Genomic DNA, 17,218 nt, shown 5'->3' on the forward strand with positions numbered 1-17,218 from the left:
CATAGTTCACATCATTTCGTATCCAGTCTTTCAATTTTTCATTCAAGTTAATATTTTTCATCAAGCTTGCCTGTCGAAACTGAAAATGAAGATATTTTTTATTCCTATGGATGCGTAAGTTACTAACTGAGTGTAAAACTAGTTTAGTCAATCTAGTAAATAAGTGAATTAATTTGCTCTATTTCCTTCTCGTTCGCAGTTTTGGCCATGTTAATGCTTGCATAGGCTTAGCACGCATGTTGAGTGAATTTGGACATCAATGTATTTTCGCTGTTCCTAAACGATGGTGTAAACCAATTGAGGAATACAATTTTAAGGTTGAGATTGTAAAAGATCCAACAGTGCCTGATGATCAGGATCTACAAAAAAAGAATGGTGACTTCGTGAATCGTTATTCTCATACACTTAGCAAAACTCCGAGGGAACAGTTTATTGAGCTGCTCATTCCTTCAACTAATCGAGATATTCATTATGCAAAGATAATTGATGGCCAAATACCAACCATTATTGAATCAATAGACCCAGATTTAATCATTATTGATTTTTATGTGACACTTCCTTCAGTCGTCAATTCAGGCAAACCATGGATCCATCTTACCTCGTGTAATCCTCTCAATTTATTTGCAGGACCGAATGTGCCACCGTCTTGTTTTGGTTTATCAATTGATACTGATCCAGACACAGTAATAAGTTATAAACAGTTTATTGCTGAATCTATACAAGATGTTAAAAGCAACTTCGATGAATGGCTCGTTTCTAAGGGAGTGAAACCTGAACCATTTGCTATTTCAAAGTCATCGCCTTATCTTAATGTATATTCATTCCCATCAGATCTGGATTATTCCGAGTTCGGTCCAGTTCCTGATAAATACTTCAGACTAGATCATATGGTGCGGTTAGTTCAAGAAGATCCACTCGGTTTTGATGAAAAGTTTTTCGATCGACCAGGAAAGAAGATCCTTTTTAGTTTAGGTTCAATGGGAGCTGCAGATGTTGAACTGATGAAACGACTTGTTGGTATTCTTGGCAAATCAAAACATTTGTTTATTGTTTCAAAAGGACTATTCCATGATAAATATGAGTTGCCCGAAAACATGATTGGTGCTAAATTTCTCAACCAAATGGCTATTTTACCCAGAGTTGATCTGGCAATACATCATGGTGGCAATAATACGTTTGTTGAGTCACTTTACTTTGGCAAACCTTGTATTGTTTTACCATTATTTGGTGATCAACATGATAATGGTCGACGAGCTGAAGACAAGAAGATCGGTCGATCATTCCGTCCTCATCACGTTACTGAAGATGAATTGCTAATGGCTATCGATGAATTGTTAAATGATAAAGAATTGAATAATCGAGTACGGAGAATAGGAGAAAAGATTCGAAACTCAAAGTGTATTGAAGATTTCAACAAGAAAATTGAGAACTTGTCAAAGTGCACAAATAATCATAATATTTATTATTATATGATTAAATGAAACCAAAACTCACATCAGATGTCCAATTATTAACAATAGTTTGTCTTATGCTAAATTCAATTAATGTTTTATCAAAATTACTGTATTTTTGTCATGTTTGAAGCCGGCCACCGATGTGGCTTACAGTTTCAGTTACAGTAAATAAATGTAGAGAATCGTCGCAACTGCTGCCTTTGAAAATTTCGCATTTTACACGGGAATTGTTACAATAAAGAATATAATTCAAATTTAATAAATGAGATTTATACAATTGTAATTAAAATTTCCCGTTTCAAATTAATCCGTGTATACATTGATGAATAATTTAGCAAATTTATTATTTCAGCATTTAATCAGTTAAGAGTTGTTCGGTGTAACTTAAATCCGAAACAGAATAAACCAGAATATAACAGAATATTAATTAGACTATTTGAGTTTGAGTCTGAGTTTGAATGAATCATTATCACTATCATATTTGGTGGCATTACTTATATCATTATCGATATACTGGGTTATTCAAAAGTCACGCAAGACATTTTTCGCTTATAACAGCGCAAATGTCGTCCCCATATCTTTTTAATGGCCTTTTGACATCAATACAATTTGTTTCGAATGATTTTTAAAATTTCGATTTTTCTATGATAATTTCGATAGTTTGAGTGGCAAGCTTAAACTAAAAAGAGTCTTGAATTTGAAATTATCATAGAAAAATTTTAAAAACCGTTCGAAATGCCAAAAGGCATAGAAAAAATGAGGGAAGAAATTTGCGCGGACGGCACTGTTATAAGCGAAAAAAGTCTTGCGTGACTTTTGAATAACCCAGTAAGTGCTTCGCTTCGCTTGATGGGCCATGCCTAGGAGTTGCTTCGATTGGAATCTTGAATCTGCAGGTTCGTGTAACGAGTTGGGATCACATGAATTCTGGATGGTTGGAGGGTCTATCTGAGCCACAACAAACCCAAAGATAGCATTTATTGCTATTAAAAGGACAGATGATAGAAGTTTAGTCAATTGCATTTTCACTTTTGCTTTACTTGGATAAAACTGAATGAATGTAAAAAGCACTTAATCAGTTTAATGTTGAATCTTTAACTGATACTTTTTTCTAAAAGTGTGGGTTGATTTTATCTTACACAGCGAAAATAAATGTTCGGAAGATCAAATTGTCTTGCAAAGATGAAAACATGAGATTAATACGATAGTAACCATTCAAAGTCCGGGTCTGGGACAAGGTTTTTTACTGGGACAGGGCAAAGTTGTCCGCTCTAGGACAACACTGTCTGACGGTTGTGCTTAATTGGCTTTTTTAATACCATCATTCGATGGTATTAATATGGTATTATTATGGTATTACCATCATACGGTGTACCTATCTTGTCCGTTTTAGGATAAATGATGCAATACTCATAATGATTGCTATTCTGACACAACAAAAATGTCCGTTCTAGGACAACTAAGGTATATAAGACCCTATCTTGCGTATCCTAAAATAAAAAAATGGATCCGCTTACATATAAGAATATTATTGGGATCTTAATGATCATAATCATTATTATTGTTCTATTGATTCGTACTTCGTATCGTTCTATTGATTTAACCTACAATTCAACATGTCATTAAACTCGCTTAGTTGCACTATTGCCAATATATTAAGTCTATGGAAAATAGACGGACCAATAAAATTAGAAATCGACAATTCTAAAAGAAACATCCTGCAATTTGTTTGATCCAAATTTCGATTCCATTTCACTGAGATGCTGTTAAATAAGCAATTTACAAATATCGAGTTTCTAAGAATATTCGGTCGTGACATATCATGAATACAAAAAATTATAAATGCATGAGTTTGAAACTTTTTTTCGCGTTTTGGGCTGTAATTTGATGCAAATTGATGATATTACTATTAATCTTTTCGACAGAAATGAAAACATAGCTTACATTTCAAAATGATCTTCAAATGACCTATAGAGGTTAAAGCTCAAATTCCCGACAAATAACCTCCGATGGCCTCGAAAGCTCTTTCTGCAAAATGTTGTCTCCACTCATGCAGACAACATTTTGTACTAATTTTCAATTTTAGATTCACACTCACGGTGTGAATCCGACGAAACTGATGCAGATATCGAAGGCACCATCAACAATATCTACATCTACAATGACGGATTAACGAGATTCCCACTGTCCCTAACTACTATCTAGCGAAACCACAGCCAAGGGAACGGGCTTGGCAAAATCAGCGGGGAAAGAAGATCTAGTATGAAAATATTGATCGAGCCATCAAGCGCCGACGATTGCCATAGACGTAAAGGGTGTTACGGATAAAAAATTACTTTATCTCAAAAATGATATCTGTGAAGATGAAGATGACAAAGATACAAATATGGTTTGACCATAAGGAAAGGCTTTTCGTCGTTTCTTTTCTCTTTCTTAGCATTCTTGTCTTTGTCATCTTCATCTTCCTTCTTATCATTTTTGAGATGAAAGTAATTTTTTAACCGTAACACCCTTTAGATACTTGATAATAATGATAATAATGATAATAATGATAATAATGATAATAATGATAATAATGATAATAATGATAATAATGATAATGATAATAAAATTTGCTTAAAAATAAAATGCTTTGTTTTCTTTTCTTTCTTTGTCTTCATCATATTGTTTAAAACTAAAAGGTAAAAGTCGAAAAACTTTTTGGCAAAAGCTTTACAATCTTGAAACAAAAGCTTTTGAAAAAAAGTTTTACGACTTTACCTTTTAATTAACACCAAAAATAAGTTGCCCTTTTTGCCTCTTTTTCTCTTCTTTCCCCTCTCCCTTCACCTGAAATGCGGTGTGACATACGAGTTGTAAAAGGCTCTTCCACTTTCAGCCTTTATATCATACCTACTAAAGGAAGGTTCATGATTAGGGCGACAAATCTTATAGACGTTTTAATTTTTAAACCACTCAATATTTAAGAATCTTATTTATGATATCGGACTAAGCACACTCTGAGGTTTCTGTTGATACTTCATTTTTATTTTTTGTCCCGAAATATGGCGAAAAAACGAACTGAAAATGAATACTTATACAAACGTGTTTGCCAAATTTTTGTTAAAGTTGAGAAAAATCGTAAAGTTACAGTGGACCATTTCGCTTCTGAAGGGTGTAATAGGCAATTAATTTACAAAATGATTCCTCGATATAAATCTACAGGATTTGAGGATTATAATAGTATACCAGGCGGACCGAAAAATGTACTAACAGAGAGTAAGCTACGTAAAATTTCAAATTTGCTTGCAAAAAATCCAACAATTTCTGATCGCCTCGCTTCTGAAGACGTTCAGAAATTTCTTACAGACTCGAAATCGCCTTTTGTTAAAAAATGAAAACTCTCCAAATTTACCTCAGGCGCGTCCAATGGAGAAGTTTTGGGCATTATGTAAGTCCTACTATGCTAAACGATCGACTATTCCACACAGAATGTGTGACTTGAAAATCTGGAAAAATATCGCTCAAAAAGTAGCAAATGAGTCTGGCAAGAGCTTGATGGATGGCCTCAAGAAAATTACTCAAAGTCGCTTGAGAAGGACCGAGGTCAATAATTTTTTGAAATATCAATGACTGAATATAGCAAGTGTAACAAATAAAAATCAATTTATTGATTTTAACCAAACATTTATTAATTAATCATATTGGTAGCTAAACCATACACTCATTAATCTTTTTTGACACCTTTTGGTTATAAGACCGATTCATCAATTAAGTTGTCACCAATAATGAAACTTATTGTTAACTAATGATTTTAGTCATTTTAGTGATTTTATTTTAACAAGTGAGCTAGTTCAGTCCGAGTGAGTATTGGTGCAAAATTAGTATAAAAGGATTAAAACTTTCCTAGTTTAGATTATTAAGTTCCCAGCTTCCTTTCTTTACACTTCTAAACCATCGATAGAGTGCAAGCCGGGCTCCGGTGGTCTCCTCTCACCTTACCTTATTGTTACCGCCACATTAACTTTCGCTATTATTGTACCTTTAACATTGTATTGTGTGTGATAAGCCTTAAGTCAACCCTCATTGTTAACCTAACCCATAGTTAAATAAAACGCTTCACCTTCAACTCTCCGTCCACGGTTCTCCAGCAAGTTTGATAAATACTAATCCAAAAATAAAAGTAACTATTGACTAAAACAGAAATCAATTAAACATTTAATCGCCCTATTCATGAACCTTCCTTTACTATGAGAAAACATGAATTATGGTGTTAAAAATACTTTGGGTTTGTATTTGTTTTTTGTTGTAAATAAACTTACAAGTTGTTATTTGTTTAATGTGGGTGGATTTGGTGTAAATAATAAATAAACAATAAGTAGTTATCATCACATGTTGAACATTTTTTTAGATGAATAATTGATGAAATTCCAGCTGATCAAATGTTGGACATCATTGCTTACAAGACATCATAAAATGAATTAATCAATTCAGAATTAATGAAATTGAAGATGAATTAATAAATTAGAAGAATAATTACATTTATGATCTAGTCAATTCATATTTCTCGTACAAAACGATCAGATTAGTTAATGAAAATAGCAATATTTAATATAATCAGATTTTCACACCTTATAATTTGAATAAGATTAGAACTTGAATAATCATCTGACACCCATTTGCTAATAATTTTTTGAGATAAAATGTTCTAACACAATTAATCAATTTCAGATATTTTTTATTCAAATAAAAGTAAAAAAGTATTTCAAGCAGTTTATTTCATTGCAATTGAGTATTGAAGCAATTCTTAACAACTTAAACATCGGACATCAACAATTCATTCCAAGATGAAGATTGATCTCAACTTTTCTTTTTTATTATGTTTTCTTTATTTAATTAATTCTATTATTTGTGACGATTTCAAATGCCCTGAGAGGGGTAAAGTCGGTGAATTGAAAGTTCCAAATGTTCTCAGTTTGATTGATAAACAAACTGGTTATCGTTCGTCTGTTGAAATTTCTAATTCGATTTATTATAACACCTTGGTCCATGATTATTTTGATAAGACAAATAATGTTGGATATATTGACTTGGAGCAAACCATTCATGATACAATGAGTCGTAGTTATTATTATCATTCAACAGAGGAAAAGATTACTGTTCGGGGAAATACATGTAACAGATTGGACTTAACCCAGAATGAGAAAATTAATTCGATCAAAGATTGGTTGGAACCAAAAGATATTGTCGCAAGTTCAGAGCTGTTCAAAGATTTGGTTCATTTGGGACCAACAGGATTGATGATTTATGCCAACAGTATAAGTGATAAAGCTTCCTTCATTGGATCTGAACTGATTGAAGGTCGTACTGTTAACCACTGGTTTTATTGTACCAATCCTAAAGGACCTTACATTGACTTTTACTTTGATGTTAAGACCTCATTTCCTCATCGGTTCTCGTTATATTATCCTGAATGGATTGAAACTCAGGAAGTCATTTCAGTAAATGAAACTCAAACAGTCAAAAATCAAGTTGATTCCAAGTCAAAATATGTTTATAACTTTTACATGTTCGAACCGTTGGTCATATCATCAACTGATGCCATTCCATATCCATTGGGTTATGGATGTGCTCGCAAAGGTACTCGTGCATCCACTCCATTACCAGATTTCAGTAAAGTTAAAGAGTTTACTATGGACATGGAAGCGGTACTAACATATTCTGATAGTGACCCTATTAAATCAACTGCTCGTGTAATGAAACGAGGCGATGTTATTTCATACGAAATTCAAGAAGGAGCTGATTTCGTTCGTTCCATTGAAATGCTACCTCCTTTAGGACGATTCGAAGTTGATGAACACACTGGTCGATGCAATTATTTAACATCGGATTATTCGTCTGATGTTACACTAATCACTCGTTGGCCTTTCCAGCAAGATCGTGGTTTTAATCTATTGTATTATCTTGTAATGAAACCAACTCAAGATCATGCACCAACTTTCATTGGTGAAATTCCTTTGGGATCATTGCGAGTGGAAGAATACAGAGCTGCGAACTTCTTCTCTTCTTCTTCACTTCTTAGAGTGGATGCTATTGTCGACTATTATTATACACAGAACACCAGTAATACTGTTCCAAGTAAAGTCATATTCACTCCAGATCGAAGAAGTTCTTATTATGATTCCAGTGGTTCCCCAACTCAAATTGAAGTAACCATAGTTAATTATGAAGATGGTTACATTTATTATGAAGACCGATTCGATGTTTCAGGCTGTTATGAAGAACCTGAAAGCTATACTTGGTTTCAACTTTTCATTTCAAATCCTTGGACGAGTGAATACAATCTTGAACAAATCAAAGAAACAACAGAAACATACTTAACTTCATTCATTCCAATAACCCGCATTGGTGAAATTCATACACAACAAGTTGATTCTAATGTTTATATTACTGTTAAGCTTTATGATCGTGTACATTTCATTGAAGCTTATAGTCGTTCGAGTCAATATACTGTTATGAATCCTTCAAACATTGTGCAAAGATCTAAAGTCGAGGACTGTGAACAACTTTGCAGTGCAAATCCCGACTGCAATGATTTCAGTTATTGTGACGATTACGATTGTTCAATTTTTACAGATCATTATAAATGGGCAGAAAAAGAATACAAACAAGGATGCACTTACTATACCAGATCAATAACGGAGGTCACTCCATTGGTCAGTAAAAATTATTTGTCGACAATGGAACATGTGTTGCAACAGATAAGGAATAAAATCTCATCAGGGGAATTTGTTCTAGACATATCTGGACTAACAATTGAAGATTTGTTCGTTGTGAATGGACCTGAAGAGATTGGGGATATTTCCCAGGAATCACATACAAGTGGGTCAACTCCTTTACGAGCTGAAGATTTTCCGATGTTAAGCACTAATCGTCATTTCAATGAAGCACAATTCAAGATCGAGAAAAGTACTCTTCAGGATTGTTTCATGGCTTGTGTCAATGATGATGATTGTAATACACTTTCATATTGTGTTGACCAGAATAAGGAATGTATTCTGAGTGGAGAAACATCGAGTTCATTGAAAGACAAACTCGACGACAAAACGAGTCATGCAGATGGATGTAGCATCTATCAAAGTAAATCTATTGTCACATTAATTTTTATTTCGCATATTAACTTTGTTCTTCAATTTCACTCTAGAGTCATTTATGAATCTATTCCATGAGTATCCTGGCAAAAGTCTAGTTCTGGATGCTGTCTCAACCATAACAAATGTACAGATTGGTGATTGCGCTAAAACATGTGCTCAATCAAATGATTTCAATTGTGAATCATTTGATTATTGCCGAGACAGTTATCAAAGGTAAACTTATCGTAATACCTTATATGAATTATCAACTTGACTGAAAATCATAAAAAGTTAATTTAAAATCTCTTCAAAACTTTAAACTTTAAAACAAATACATGAGATACAGAGAAATGCTGTAAGTCTTGAGAGTCTACTATGAACTGTCTACTAGTCAAGTATGAACTGCAAATTTAAATATTGGTAATACGCTTAAGTTAACGCACAGGCTACTCTTGAATTATTTAAAAGTACAATTGAGATAAGTTTCATGGATTGGAACTAAATCATTTGAATCATCATAACTAATGAGAAAGGTCATAAACAATCTTTATTGCATAGTAAGACTGAATATTGCACTGATCTATCCACATACAGAATATGTAATGGTGAAAGCTCTTGCATTTCATTAGTTTATTAATATTATATTTCAAAAACGATAAGTTATATTGCACTACAGTAGTGGTTAGGGTTAAGTTAACAAAACAGGGCCAGAGTTTATTGAAATTTCACCCAATTACGGGAATAGGGATACCGCTCTCCCAAACGGCTACTCTCAGTAAATAGAAAGTAACCCGCGAACGCATGTGGATGCGCCGCTAGATGGTATGTTCGACCATCACAAAGGAGAAAACAGTTTACAGATTTTTTGGTACAACAATAGAAATTACAGACGTAAATTTACAAAACAAATTGCAAAAATGAATAATAATGAAAATGAACAAGATAAGCAGGTAACAAGACCTTTACTCGGTGTGTAAGCAGTGAGATTAGTTGCCTGATATTAAATTCAATTCAACAGAAAATGAAGAAATTTAGTATTTAATATTAATAAAGATTCACCAAAGGTAAAATATACAGTAAAACCTCTCAAAGGTTGTGAGAAACTGAACTCCCCCATCTAGCGGACTTGACGTTTAACCCCGCTTTTACAATGCAATATTTCAAAGAGTTGCACAAACAATATCGCTAGGGGCAGGACCGCTCACAACCTTTGGGAGTACAACCTTTGAGAGGTTTTACTGTAGATGATTAACAGAATGTAAGAACAAAAATATTTTAGACAATGTTTTTTCGTACAAATTTTGATTAAATTGTTTTCATCACAAATAAATGAAACCAAAACTATTTGATGGAATCACCGGGTGCACAGAGTATTAAAAAACAATTTAAAACACAAAATATAAATAAAAAAAACTAAAATTAATTAAATTAAATTAAATTAAATTAAGACGGTGAAGAACACGTGGAGTCCAGTTAAGTTAATTTTCAGGTGTCGCCATCTCGGTAATAATTAGTTTTCAGAGAAACTAGACAATAGAGAAATGGACAAAATTAAATTCGATCTTAAAGGTACTTTAATTTATTGTTAGATGGTGACTATGAAAAAAATCTCCCCATTTGTTAACTTAACCCTAACCACTACTGTACTTGAAAAACTCAAAATAAGAGCTAGTTCAAAATGCATAGAGTATGATATTATTGATAATGATACTCGTAAAGTTGTCGCAATATTATTGTCAATACGAATGATTCTAATGAATTTTCATTGTATTTTTTCAAATGCTTCCAGAAATGAATCTGTCTGCTTCTTACATGTTAATCACATTGAAATTGATAAAGTTCATCAAATAAATGCAACAAACTGGAAGGCGGCTGAATATGGATGTTCCCATTATTCAAGTAAGAACCTTGACTTTGATCTAACATTCATTTTAAATCTGGTAAATATTTACTAATTATTCAATCTTATTACTTTTACAGAAAAATCTGAACTTGATTATGAACATAAAGTTGGACTTGCATTGAAAGATAACATGAAAGAATCAATTCTTGGAACCTTTGACCATTTATCACTAGAACACTGTGCTTCCAGATGCAATTCAGATCCTAATTGTTTTACTCTCGAGTTTTGTCAATCTATTGACTATAATCAAGTTTCCGATAGCAGTGTTTCATTGACCAGTTGTTCATTGACCAACGTGAAACCAAGCAATGCCAACCAACCTGGACTATTTGAAGAAACAAAAGACACCAAAAAAATTTGTTCAATTTACATAAATCACAATAAGATCACAGGAAAAAGCAAAACTGATCCACAGCCATCTGCATTAATAATGCCATCTGAATCATCAACTAAATCAAATAATTTGAAGATAGCAATTGGATTAGGGACAATAGTCTGTTTAATGGCGTTTGCTGGTGGGTTCATTGGATTCAAATTTTCTGCTAGAAAAGGAATCATTTCATAGACTAACTTATCAGATGAGGACTGAAGATGAATGTTTATGAATCATTCAATCTTAATCAACATGATACATTTTTTCAATATATAATATTTTTGTAGTTTATTCTGTATTTATTGTAATGTAGCTCTTCATAATACTCTTCATACTTCAAAGCTTTAAAAGATTTGTTGATTTCGCATCACTTCTTATAATTGCAAAAAACCTAAAATATAAATTTCATATTTCTTAATTTATATTAATAAAATATTAATAAAATAGTCAACTTAACAAATGTTTAAATATTTTATTGAATGAATGATGAATTAAGTTTTTATTCATATGAATATAAATGTGACCACAATTAACTCAAGAAAATTGTCCACTTAAATACAATGACAATTTGATGTGTTTATTAGTGACAACCTTTGTTAAACTTGATTCATCTTTCATTGTTAACTACGATTATACCTTGTTACAATTCACGTGAGACTGTTATCAAAGTCAAGAGTTAATTGTTTGTTTCCATGAAAATTAATTTAGCTTGAACAAACAAAGCAAGACACCTCTAATTAACAGCCTTGATTAAACAAAAAAGATTAAGTTGATGTCTTAACAAACAGTCTGCTGTTGAAATGAATTCATTCAAAACAAATGAATCTCTCAACAGTGAAATATGATTAAAGGTGAATCCGATAAAAACTTTTATTTAGATGAAATGAGATAAATGTCAATAAAAAAGATAAGACTGCATAAAAGTGTGACGTATATGAGACGTCACAGTTTTTAACTTTTCCGAACTCAATTTTTCACTCACATGAATGACTTGCGCATTCATTCATTAAGAAAACGTGGTCAGGTTTGGGTTAAAGTTAGTGTGATTAATTTACTGGTTAGTTTTTTGTTAATTTTGGTGATTACGTTAATTTTTCCATTTGTGAGGTTAAAATGGGTGATCAATCGCCCGAAATTGATGATTCCTCAAGTGCTGAAACTGTCATAATAGACTTGGAACCGAAAAAAAAGCGAAGGAAGAAGAAATCGTTTAACTGTGAGTATAAGTATTGGTGTGGTCTTGAGCTGTTAATTGTCACCGGATTCGGTGCTAATTAACAGCTCAAGACTGTTCTTTATTAAAAGACTAACAATGCCTTCGGCCTTGAAGGTATTGTTAATCTTCCAATGTTATATCAGTTCGAACTAATTAGATCTAATTCAATCCAACAGGGGATATTGAAAATTGTATTAAACTTTTTGACTTGAGAAAGTCTATGGACAGTATATTCGTTAAAGATTATCATTGTTCTGATTCTTGGTTAAAATTAGTGAAGAAAGCTGGATGGGATATCAAGTGGGAAGTTGCAAGAACAAGATATAATTATCTCAGACTAAAAGGAGTTCCTGTTAAATTCAAAAAACCACAAACAGGAATTGCAGGAGATCCTCTTTTTGGTAGCAAAGTTACTAAACTATCAAACTTGATCCAAGAATCTATTTTGCTTAGTCACAAATACAAACCACCAAAAATAATTGACACCTCAGCTGATGACCAAACGCCAAGTGAAACGAGTGTATTAGCTGGAGAGCAAAGTGATGCAGCAAATCATAACAAAGATAATCCTTACTATTTTCCCGGTGATGAATGGTGTGATTCTGATCTTTGTACCAACTCAGTGAATGTTTCAGATCAATTAGATGCTAATTTACAAGAAAATGAAACAAGCCCACAAAGTGATAATGACCCTTCAGATATATTCCCCTCATCTGAAACTGAGCAACAAGACAATACTGAGCAACCCTTCCCAACTCAATCAACTTTCAGCGGATCAAGTGAATCTTTATCTCAGATATCTAACTTTTTGACAGTGAGAGCAAGAAAAAGACCTCCAACATATCGCGAACTTATCATGGATGGGCAGAAAAATTTATCAAGAATTGGAGACGACATTCATAATTTCACTCAAAGTACAGTGGCTTTTCATGAATTTTTGATGAAGCATCTTTCATCAGGCTCAAATTAAGTTAAAGAATCACTATAAACTCGGATTAGAGTCGATGGTGAGTCTTTTAACTATCAAATACATTATATAAATTCATTGAAAGCTGACATAAACTTGGAATCAAGCCGATGGCAACTTTCAATGAAGATTCAATTGCTTTGTAACATTAAAAGTATCATTAAAGAGTTTGAATTGAACAAAGTTATTTCATTTTATTTTAAATAAAGTCAAGTCGGTTCAATAAACAGAGTTTCTATCGATTAGCATAGAGCAAAGCAATACTTTCTCTGTAGTCATTTGCATTTTGAAAAGTTATATTGGTATCGACAATTGGCGCATCTTTGAAAGTTTGATCCTTACAATGAAAATTTCCAAGAGTCAAATTATTTAAAATACAAGCACAGGCGATAATATCAGGAGCTATTTTTACCTTGGATTCAACAATATTTTGATGAATCCTTCGCCACTTGGTTTTTATATTTCCATAAGCTCTCTCTATTGTTGAACGCACGACAGAATGTTTTGTATTGAATGAGATTTTATAATCATCTAGTAATTGCTGTCCATCAGTCTTTTTGTAAGGAGCAATGATTGATATTGGTTCCAAAGTATTCTGATAAGCAGAATCTCCTAATAGTATGTAGCCTTTTGGTGGAAATAACTTGAGTTTGTAAAGGTTTGAAGATTTCAAAACGTTCATGTCATGGCAAGCTCCAGTTTTCCCAACAATTAAGAATCTGATGATCATATTGTGGTCACAAATGCATGTTAAGTTCATTGATTTATTTAGATGTCTGTCGAAATAGGCTTCTTGTTGGTCTTCAGGAACGCAAAGTTGTACTAATGAGCCGTCAATTGCACCAACTACGTTCTTGAAAAATTTTTCATTGCTAGCTCTTTGATAAAACCCGGCACATATTTCTCTGAGCTCCGCTTCTTCAGTCGGTAATTTTATAATCCTTTTCTTCAAGGCTAATACATTTGTCATTATTCGTTTAATTGAATCATGAACGGTGGATTTCGGCATTTCATACTTGTCCGCTAACTGTAATATATGAATTTTTGATGCTATCCAATCCAAAAAAATCATTGTTTGTAAGCGTAAATCCCAATTTGATCTTTGGAGTGGAGGAAACTGGTCAACAAGCCAGAAAAACTCAGCATGGTTCAATCTATATCGTTTGATAAATACTTGTTCATTGTCCATTTGATCAGCCATTATAAGAAACCTTTCCGATCTAGATCGACATACCTCTCTCGGGATCTTAAAATAAATTTGATCTCAATTATTCACAATGTTTGATATTTGTCTGAAACTATGAATTGCTTTCGAAGCCGAATGTAATTCATATTTTCATGATATAATTCACCGCATCGAGTATAAACCTTGTAATTGCCTTCGAATCCGAAGGTAATTACAATGTTTATACGTCAAATTCATCAAAAACTGAGAAATCATATTACCTTTTTATGATTTGCAAAAACAATCGCACTATCGGTCAACGAATTTTGTTGAATCACAGCAGAAGAAAAAAGACTCGAGGCAACATTATTTATATTTTGAACTTGCGTTATAATATTAACGATATTCATGTTGAAATTTATTAACAAATTTGTGAAAGAGAATGGCACAAAATTAACTTTGATTGTATCACAGTATGTAAATGTAAAATTGAACAAGATTGAAGTTTAGACTAGAAAATGTTTTTCAAAAATGAAGAAGTTACAAAATTTAAAGTTCCCAATCTCGGGCTTGGAAAATGACTCCAGAGTTGGAAACATTTTGGATGAAATTGTTTTCATCCAAAAAATAGTTTCCTACCTTTGGAATGTAGTTTGGTATTTTTTCATCAATATAAAAAATCATATTGTAAGGCCTTGACATAGTTCTATGACTATCAACAGTAAAAACTTGATGATTATTGACCTCCATGTAGCCCATGTCTGTTAAAATTTGAAGCATTATATGCCAACCCACAGAAACATCATCATCATCAGGCTCAGTCATTCTAATTGATTTCAGTATTTTCGTGGTTTTATCCGCCCAACATTCAAAATTAACGCTATAAGCTACTTTCTTGTAAATCTTTGAGCCTAGTTGGATGGATTCTGGAAATTCAAGATTATGTAAAGTACGTTTTCCTTGATTTGGTTGCTTAATGACATCAATAACTAAAATTTCAGGCAATTGTTCAAACACCACATTGCTGATTTGTTCCATTTTAGAATTGCAAAATAAGCCTGGAAAAGAAATGAAAAGAATCCTTAGACAGTTGCAAAATCAATTTTTTCATAGTCTTTTGACTCTTAATTTCCCTTGAATTCCCAAGGTAAATTACGAGTCAAATGATTTTTTGGTCAACAAGAATGTTACTTGCCAATTGACTCTCAATTTCCCTTGAAATCCCAAGGTAAATTACGAGTCAAATGGACACTTGACAAACAAGAATGTTACTTGCCAATTGACTCTCAATTTCCCTTGAAATCCCAAGGTAAATTGCGAGTCAATGAGGCACAAAGACTTACTCTGTTTATATTGTTTACAAATATCCTCTTGAAAAAGAATCAATTTCCCAGTGTCGTTGATAAACTCTTGAAGAGTAGTAAAAACTTTATGTTGGTTTGGAACCCGAATACAGGGTAAGCTTAGACTTTTTTTGCGCTGAGCTGGTATACCAGGAACTAATGATGATAAGTGATTGCCATAACAGACATAATCAAATTTTACTTTCGTGAAAAATACTTTATTGAATGGAGAGATAGCACCAATTTCAACATATTCGTAGTCGAGTTTTGTAATGATACAGCGATAAAGTTTAGTTACGAGTCCTCCTAAAAATTGAAGAGAAGAGCACAAAGTAAAGTAAAGTTAGAAAAAATATTGAATAGTAAAAATAGAACAATAAAATTTTAAATTACCTGGAGTTTCAAAATCTTTGGATTCAAAGTCAGCAAGTTCTAGAACAATTTTTAATAAGGTTCTGTCTAGTCTCAGATCTGATCGGTAGTTAGTGTCAGATCTATAATTTCTCAACATCTCAGAATAAATTTGTGGATCTTCATTGTTGAGAGCCATTGGCCTATTTAAAATTTTCAAATCGCCTCCTAAGCTTGCTTTTTTATAAGCATGTAAAAAACGCTTCACTATCCTTGTCCAAAGGAAAGGGCCTTCATAGATTGAAAATCTATTGTTGGTTGCTTCAGGTCGGGTTAATTGGGAGCCTTGGATATATTGGTTGGCCATATAGAAACCAGAATATAAGGCATTTACAAATGAATAATTATTGAATAAATAAACAAAAACTGGGACAAAAAAGCAGTGACCACGATAGTTTGGCAAACCAATGAGATACCTTGGCTGTGAAAAAAATAAACATTAGAGAGAGTTTATTACTAGTAAACATGATTGAGATCAGGGCAATAATGTTTTCGATTCCGAATATATTATTGTTCTGATTTGTCAAGACAATTCTCAAATTGAAACAATTGAGAAGGAACAATAATGTACTCATAGCTGAATATATTAACCTCCAACTCGATAAACAATTTGAGGATTGAAAGAAACAAGATCAGGGCAATAATGTTTTCGAGGCCGAATATATTATTGTTCTGAGTATTTTCTAGCTTTCTAATAGCTTCGAAGCCGAAGACATTAGAAAGCTAGAATCTTAACACACAAAAACACTTACCATATGAACAAATTTATCTTTAGATAATATTTCACGAATCAGGATTGATGATGTCATGTTGAGAGCCTCTTTATATTTGATAGCTGCTGCGGAAGCAGAGATTTTCTCATTTTTAAATATAACTTCCTCCTTGGAAACACTATAAGCGAGGCCACGAAATTGTAAGGTTTTTTTAAAGCGAACATAATTCGAGAAGCGATCACAATAAACATTTAAAAACTCGCCAAAAAGTAAGCGGTTTGCCTGATCAAATTGATCAATATTGGCAGAAGAATTGAAAAGATTTTCAGCTTCTTTGAAGCTAATATCAAGTTCCTGGACAGTAATTCTTACAGGTTGCATAGTAAAAATAAACAAAATAAAAAAACTTAACGAAAAAAATCAAAAAAATAATAAAAAACAGTAAAATACAATTTTAGCGCTGAAGACTTGAAGACTAGCTTCAACTAAGCTTAATCAGCTGTTTGCTTGAAAGCTTTGTAAATAGCTTTCAAGCTATTTTCACGAAAATTTATTTTCATT

General features: G+C 32.7%; 4 protein-coding genes across 4 annotated transcripts; 2 read left to right on the forward strand and 2 right to left on the reverse strand.

The window, feature by feature from the left end:
* Positions 1-1,504, forward strand: LOC107359436 (uncharacterized UDP-glucosyltransferase YjiC-like). The gene is made up of 2 exons (XM_089269089.1): positions 1-114; positions 200-1,504. Exons 1-2 carry the CDS (start codon positions 86-88, stop codon positions 1,479-1,481), a joined length of 1,311 nt encoding a protein of 436 aa, XP_089125215.1. The 5' UTR covers positions 1-85; the 3' UTR covers positions 1,482-1,504.
* Positions 1,505-6,196: 4,692 nt separating this feature from the next.
* LOC107363822 (uncharacterized) lies at positions 6,197-11,171 on the forward strand. The gene is made up of 4 exons (XM_089268730.1): positions 6,197-8,573; positions 8,638-8,800; positions 10,356-10,465; positions 10,547-11,171. The coding sequence occupies exons 1-4, from the start codon at positions 6,281-6,283 to the stop codon at positions 11,032-11,034; spliced, it is 3,054 nt and encodes a 1,017-aa protein (XP_089124856.1). The 5' UTR covers positions 6,197-6,280; the 3' UTR covers positions 11,035-11,171.
* Positions 11,172-13,776: 2,605 nt separating this feature from the next.
* LOC149093387 (uncharacterized) lies at positions 13,777-15,736 on the reverse strand. The gene is made up of 2 exons (XM_089269913.1): positions 15,534-15,736; positions 13,777-15,248 (listed from the first exon to the last, which is right to left on the reverse strand). Exon 2 carries the CDS (start codon positions 15,226-15,228, stop codon positions 14,740-14,742), a length of 489 nt encoding a protein of 162 aa, XP_089126039.1. The 5' UTR covers positions 15,229-15,248; positions 15,534-15,736; the 3' UTR covers positions 13,777-14,739.
* Positions 15,737-15,787: 51 nt separating this feature from the next.
* On the reverse strand, positions 15,788-17,093 carry LOC149093388 (uncharacterized). The gene is made up of 2 exons (XM_089269912.1): positions 16,697-17,093; positions 15,788-16,365 (listed from the first exon to the last, which is right to left on the reverse strand). Exons 1-2 carry the CDS (start codon positions 17,036-17,038, stop codon positions 15,877-15,879), a joined length of 831 nt encoding a protein of 276 aa, XP_089126038.1. The 5' UTR covers positions 17,039-17,093; the 3' UTR covers positions 15,788-15,876.
* Positions 17,094-17,218: the final 125 nt, after the last annotated feature.

This window comes from Tetranychus urticae, chromosome 3, assembly GCF_039701765.1.
Source record: "Tetranychus urticae isolate SD_2017Ah chromosome 3, NJAU_TeUrti_SD_1.0, whole genome shotgun sequence".
NCBI classification, from domain to species: domain Eukaryota; kingdom Metazoa; phylum Arthropoda; class Arachnida; order Trombidiformes; family Tetranychidae; genus Tetranychus; species Tetranychus urticae.

Bases quoted from the DNA above. Each gene is read 5' to 3' on its own strand.
- LOC149093387 (XM_089269913.1), bottom strand. From the start codon at position 15,228: ATGGAACAAATCAGCAATGTGGTGTTTGAACAATTGCCTGAAATTTTA.
- LOC107363822 (XM_089268730.1), top strand. From the start codon at position 6,281: ATGAAGATTGATCTCAACTTTTCTTTTTTATTATGTTTTCTTTATTTA. The intron at 8,801-10,355 runs GTAAACTTATCG...AAATGCTTCCAG, and splicing joins TGCCGAGACAGTTATCAAAG to AAATGAATCTGTCTGCTTCT. The intron at 10,466-10,546 runs GTAAGAACCTTG...TTACTTTTACAG, and splicing joins TGGATGTTCCCATTATTCAA to AAAAATCTGAACTTGATTAT.
- LOC107359436 (XM_089269089.1), top strand. From the start codon at position 86: ATGAAGATATTTTTTATTCCTATGGATGC. The intron at 115-199 runs GTAAGTTACTAA...TCTCGTTCGCAG, and splicing joins TTTTTTATTCCTATGGATGC to TTTTGGCCATGTTAATGCTT.
- LOC149093388 (XM_089269912.1), bottom strand. From the start codon at position 17,038: ATGCAACCTGTAAGAATTACTGTCCAGGAACTTGATATTAGCTTCAAA. The intron at 16,366-16,696 runs GTAAGTGTTTTT...TTTTTTTCACAG, and splicing joins AAGATAAATTTGTTCATATG to CCAAGGTATCTCATTGGTTT.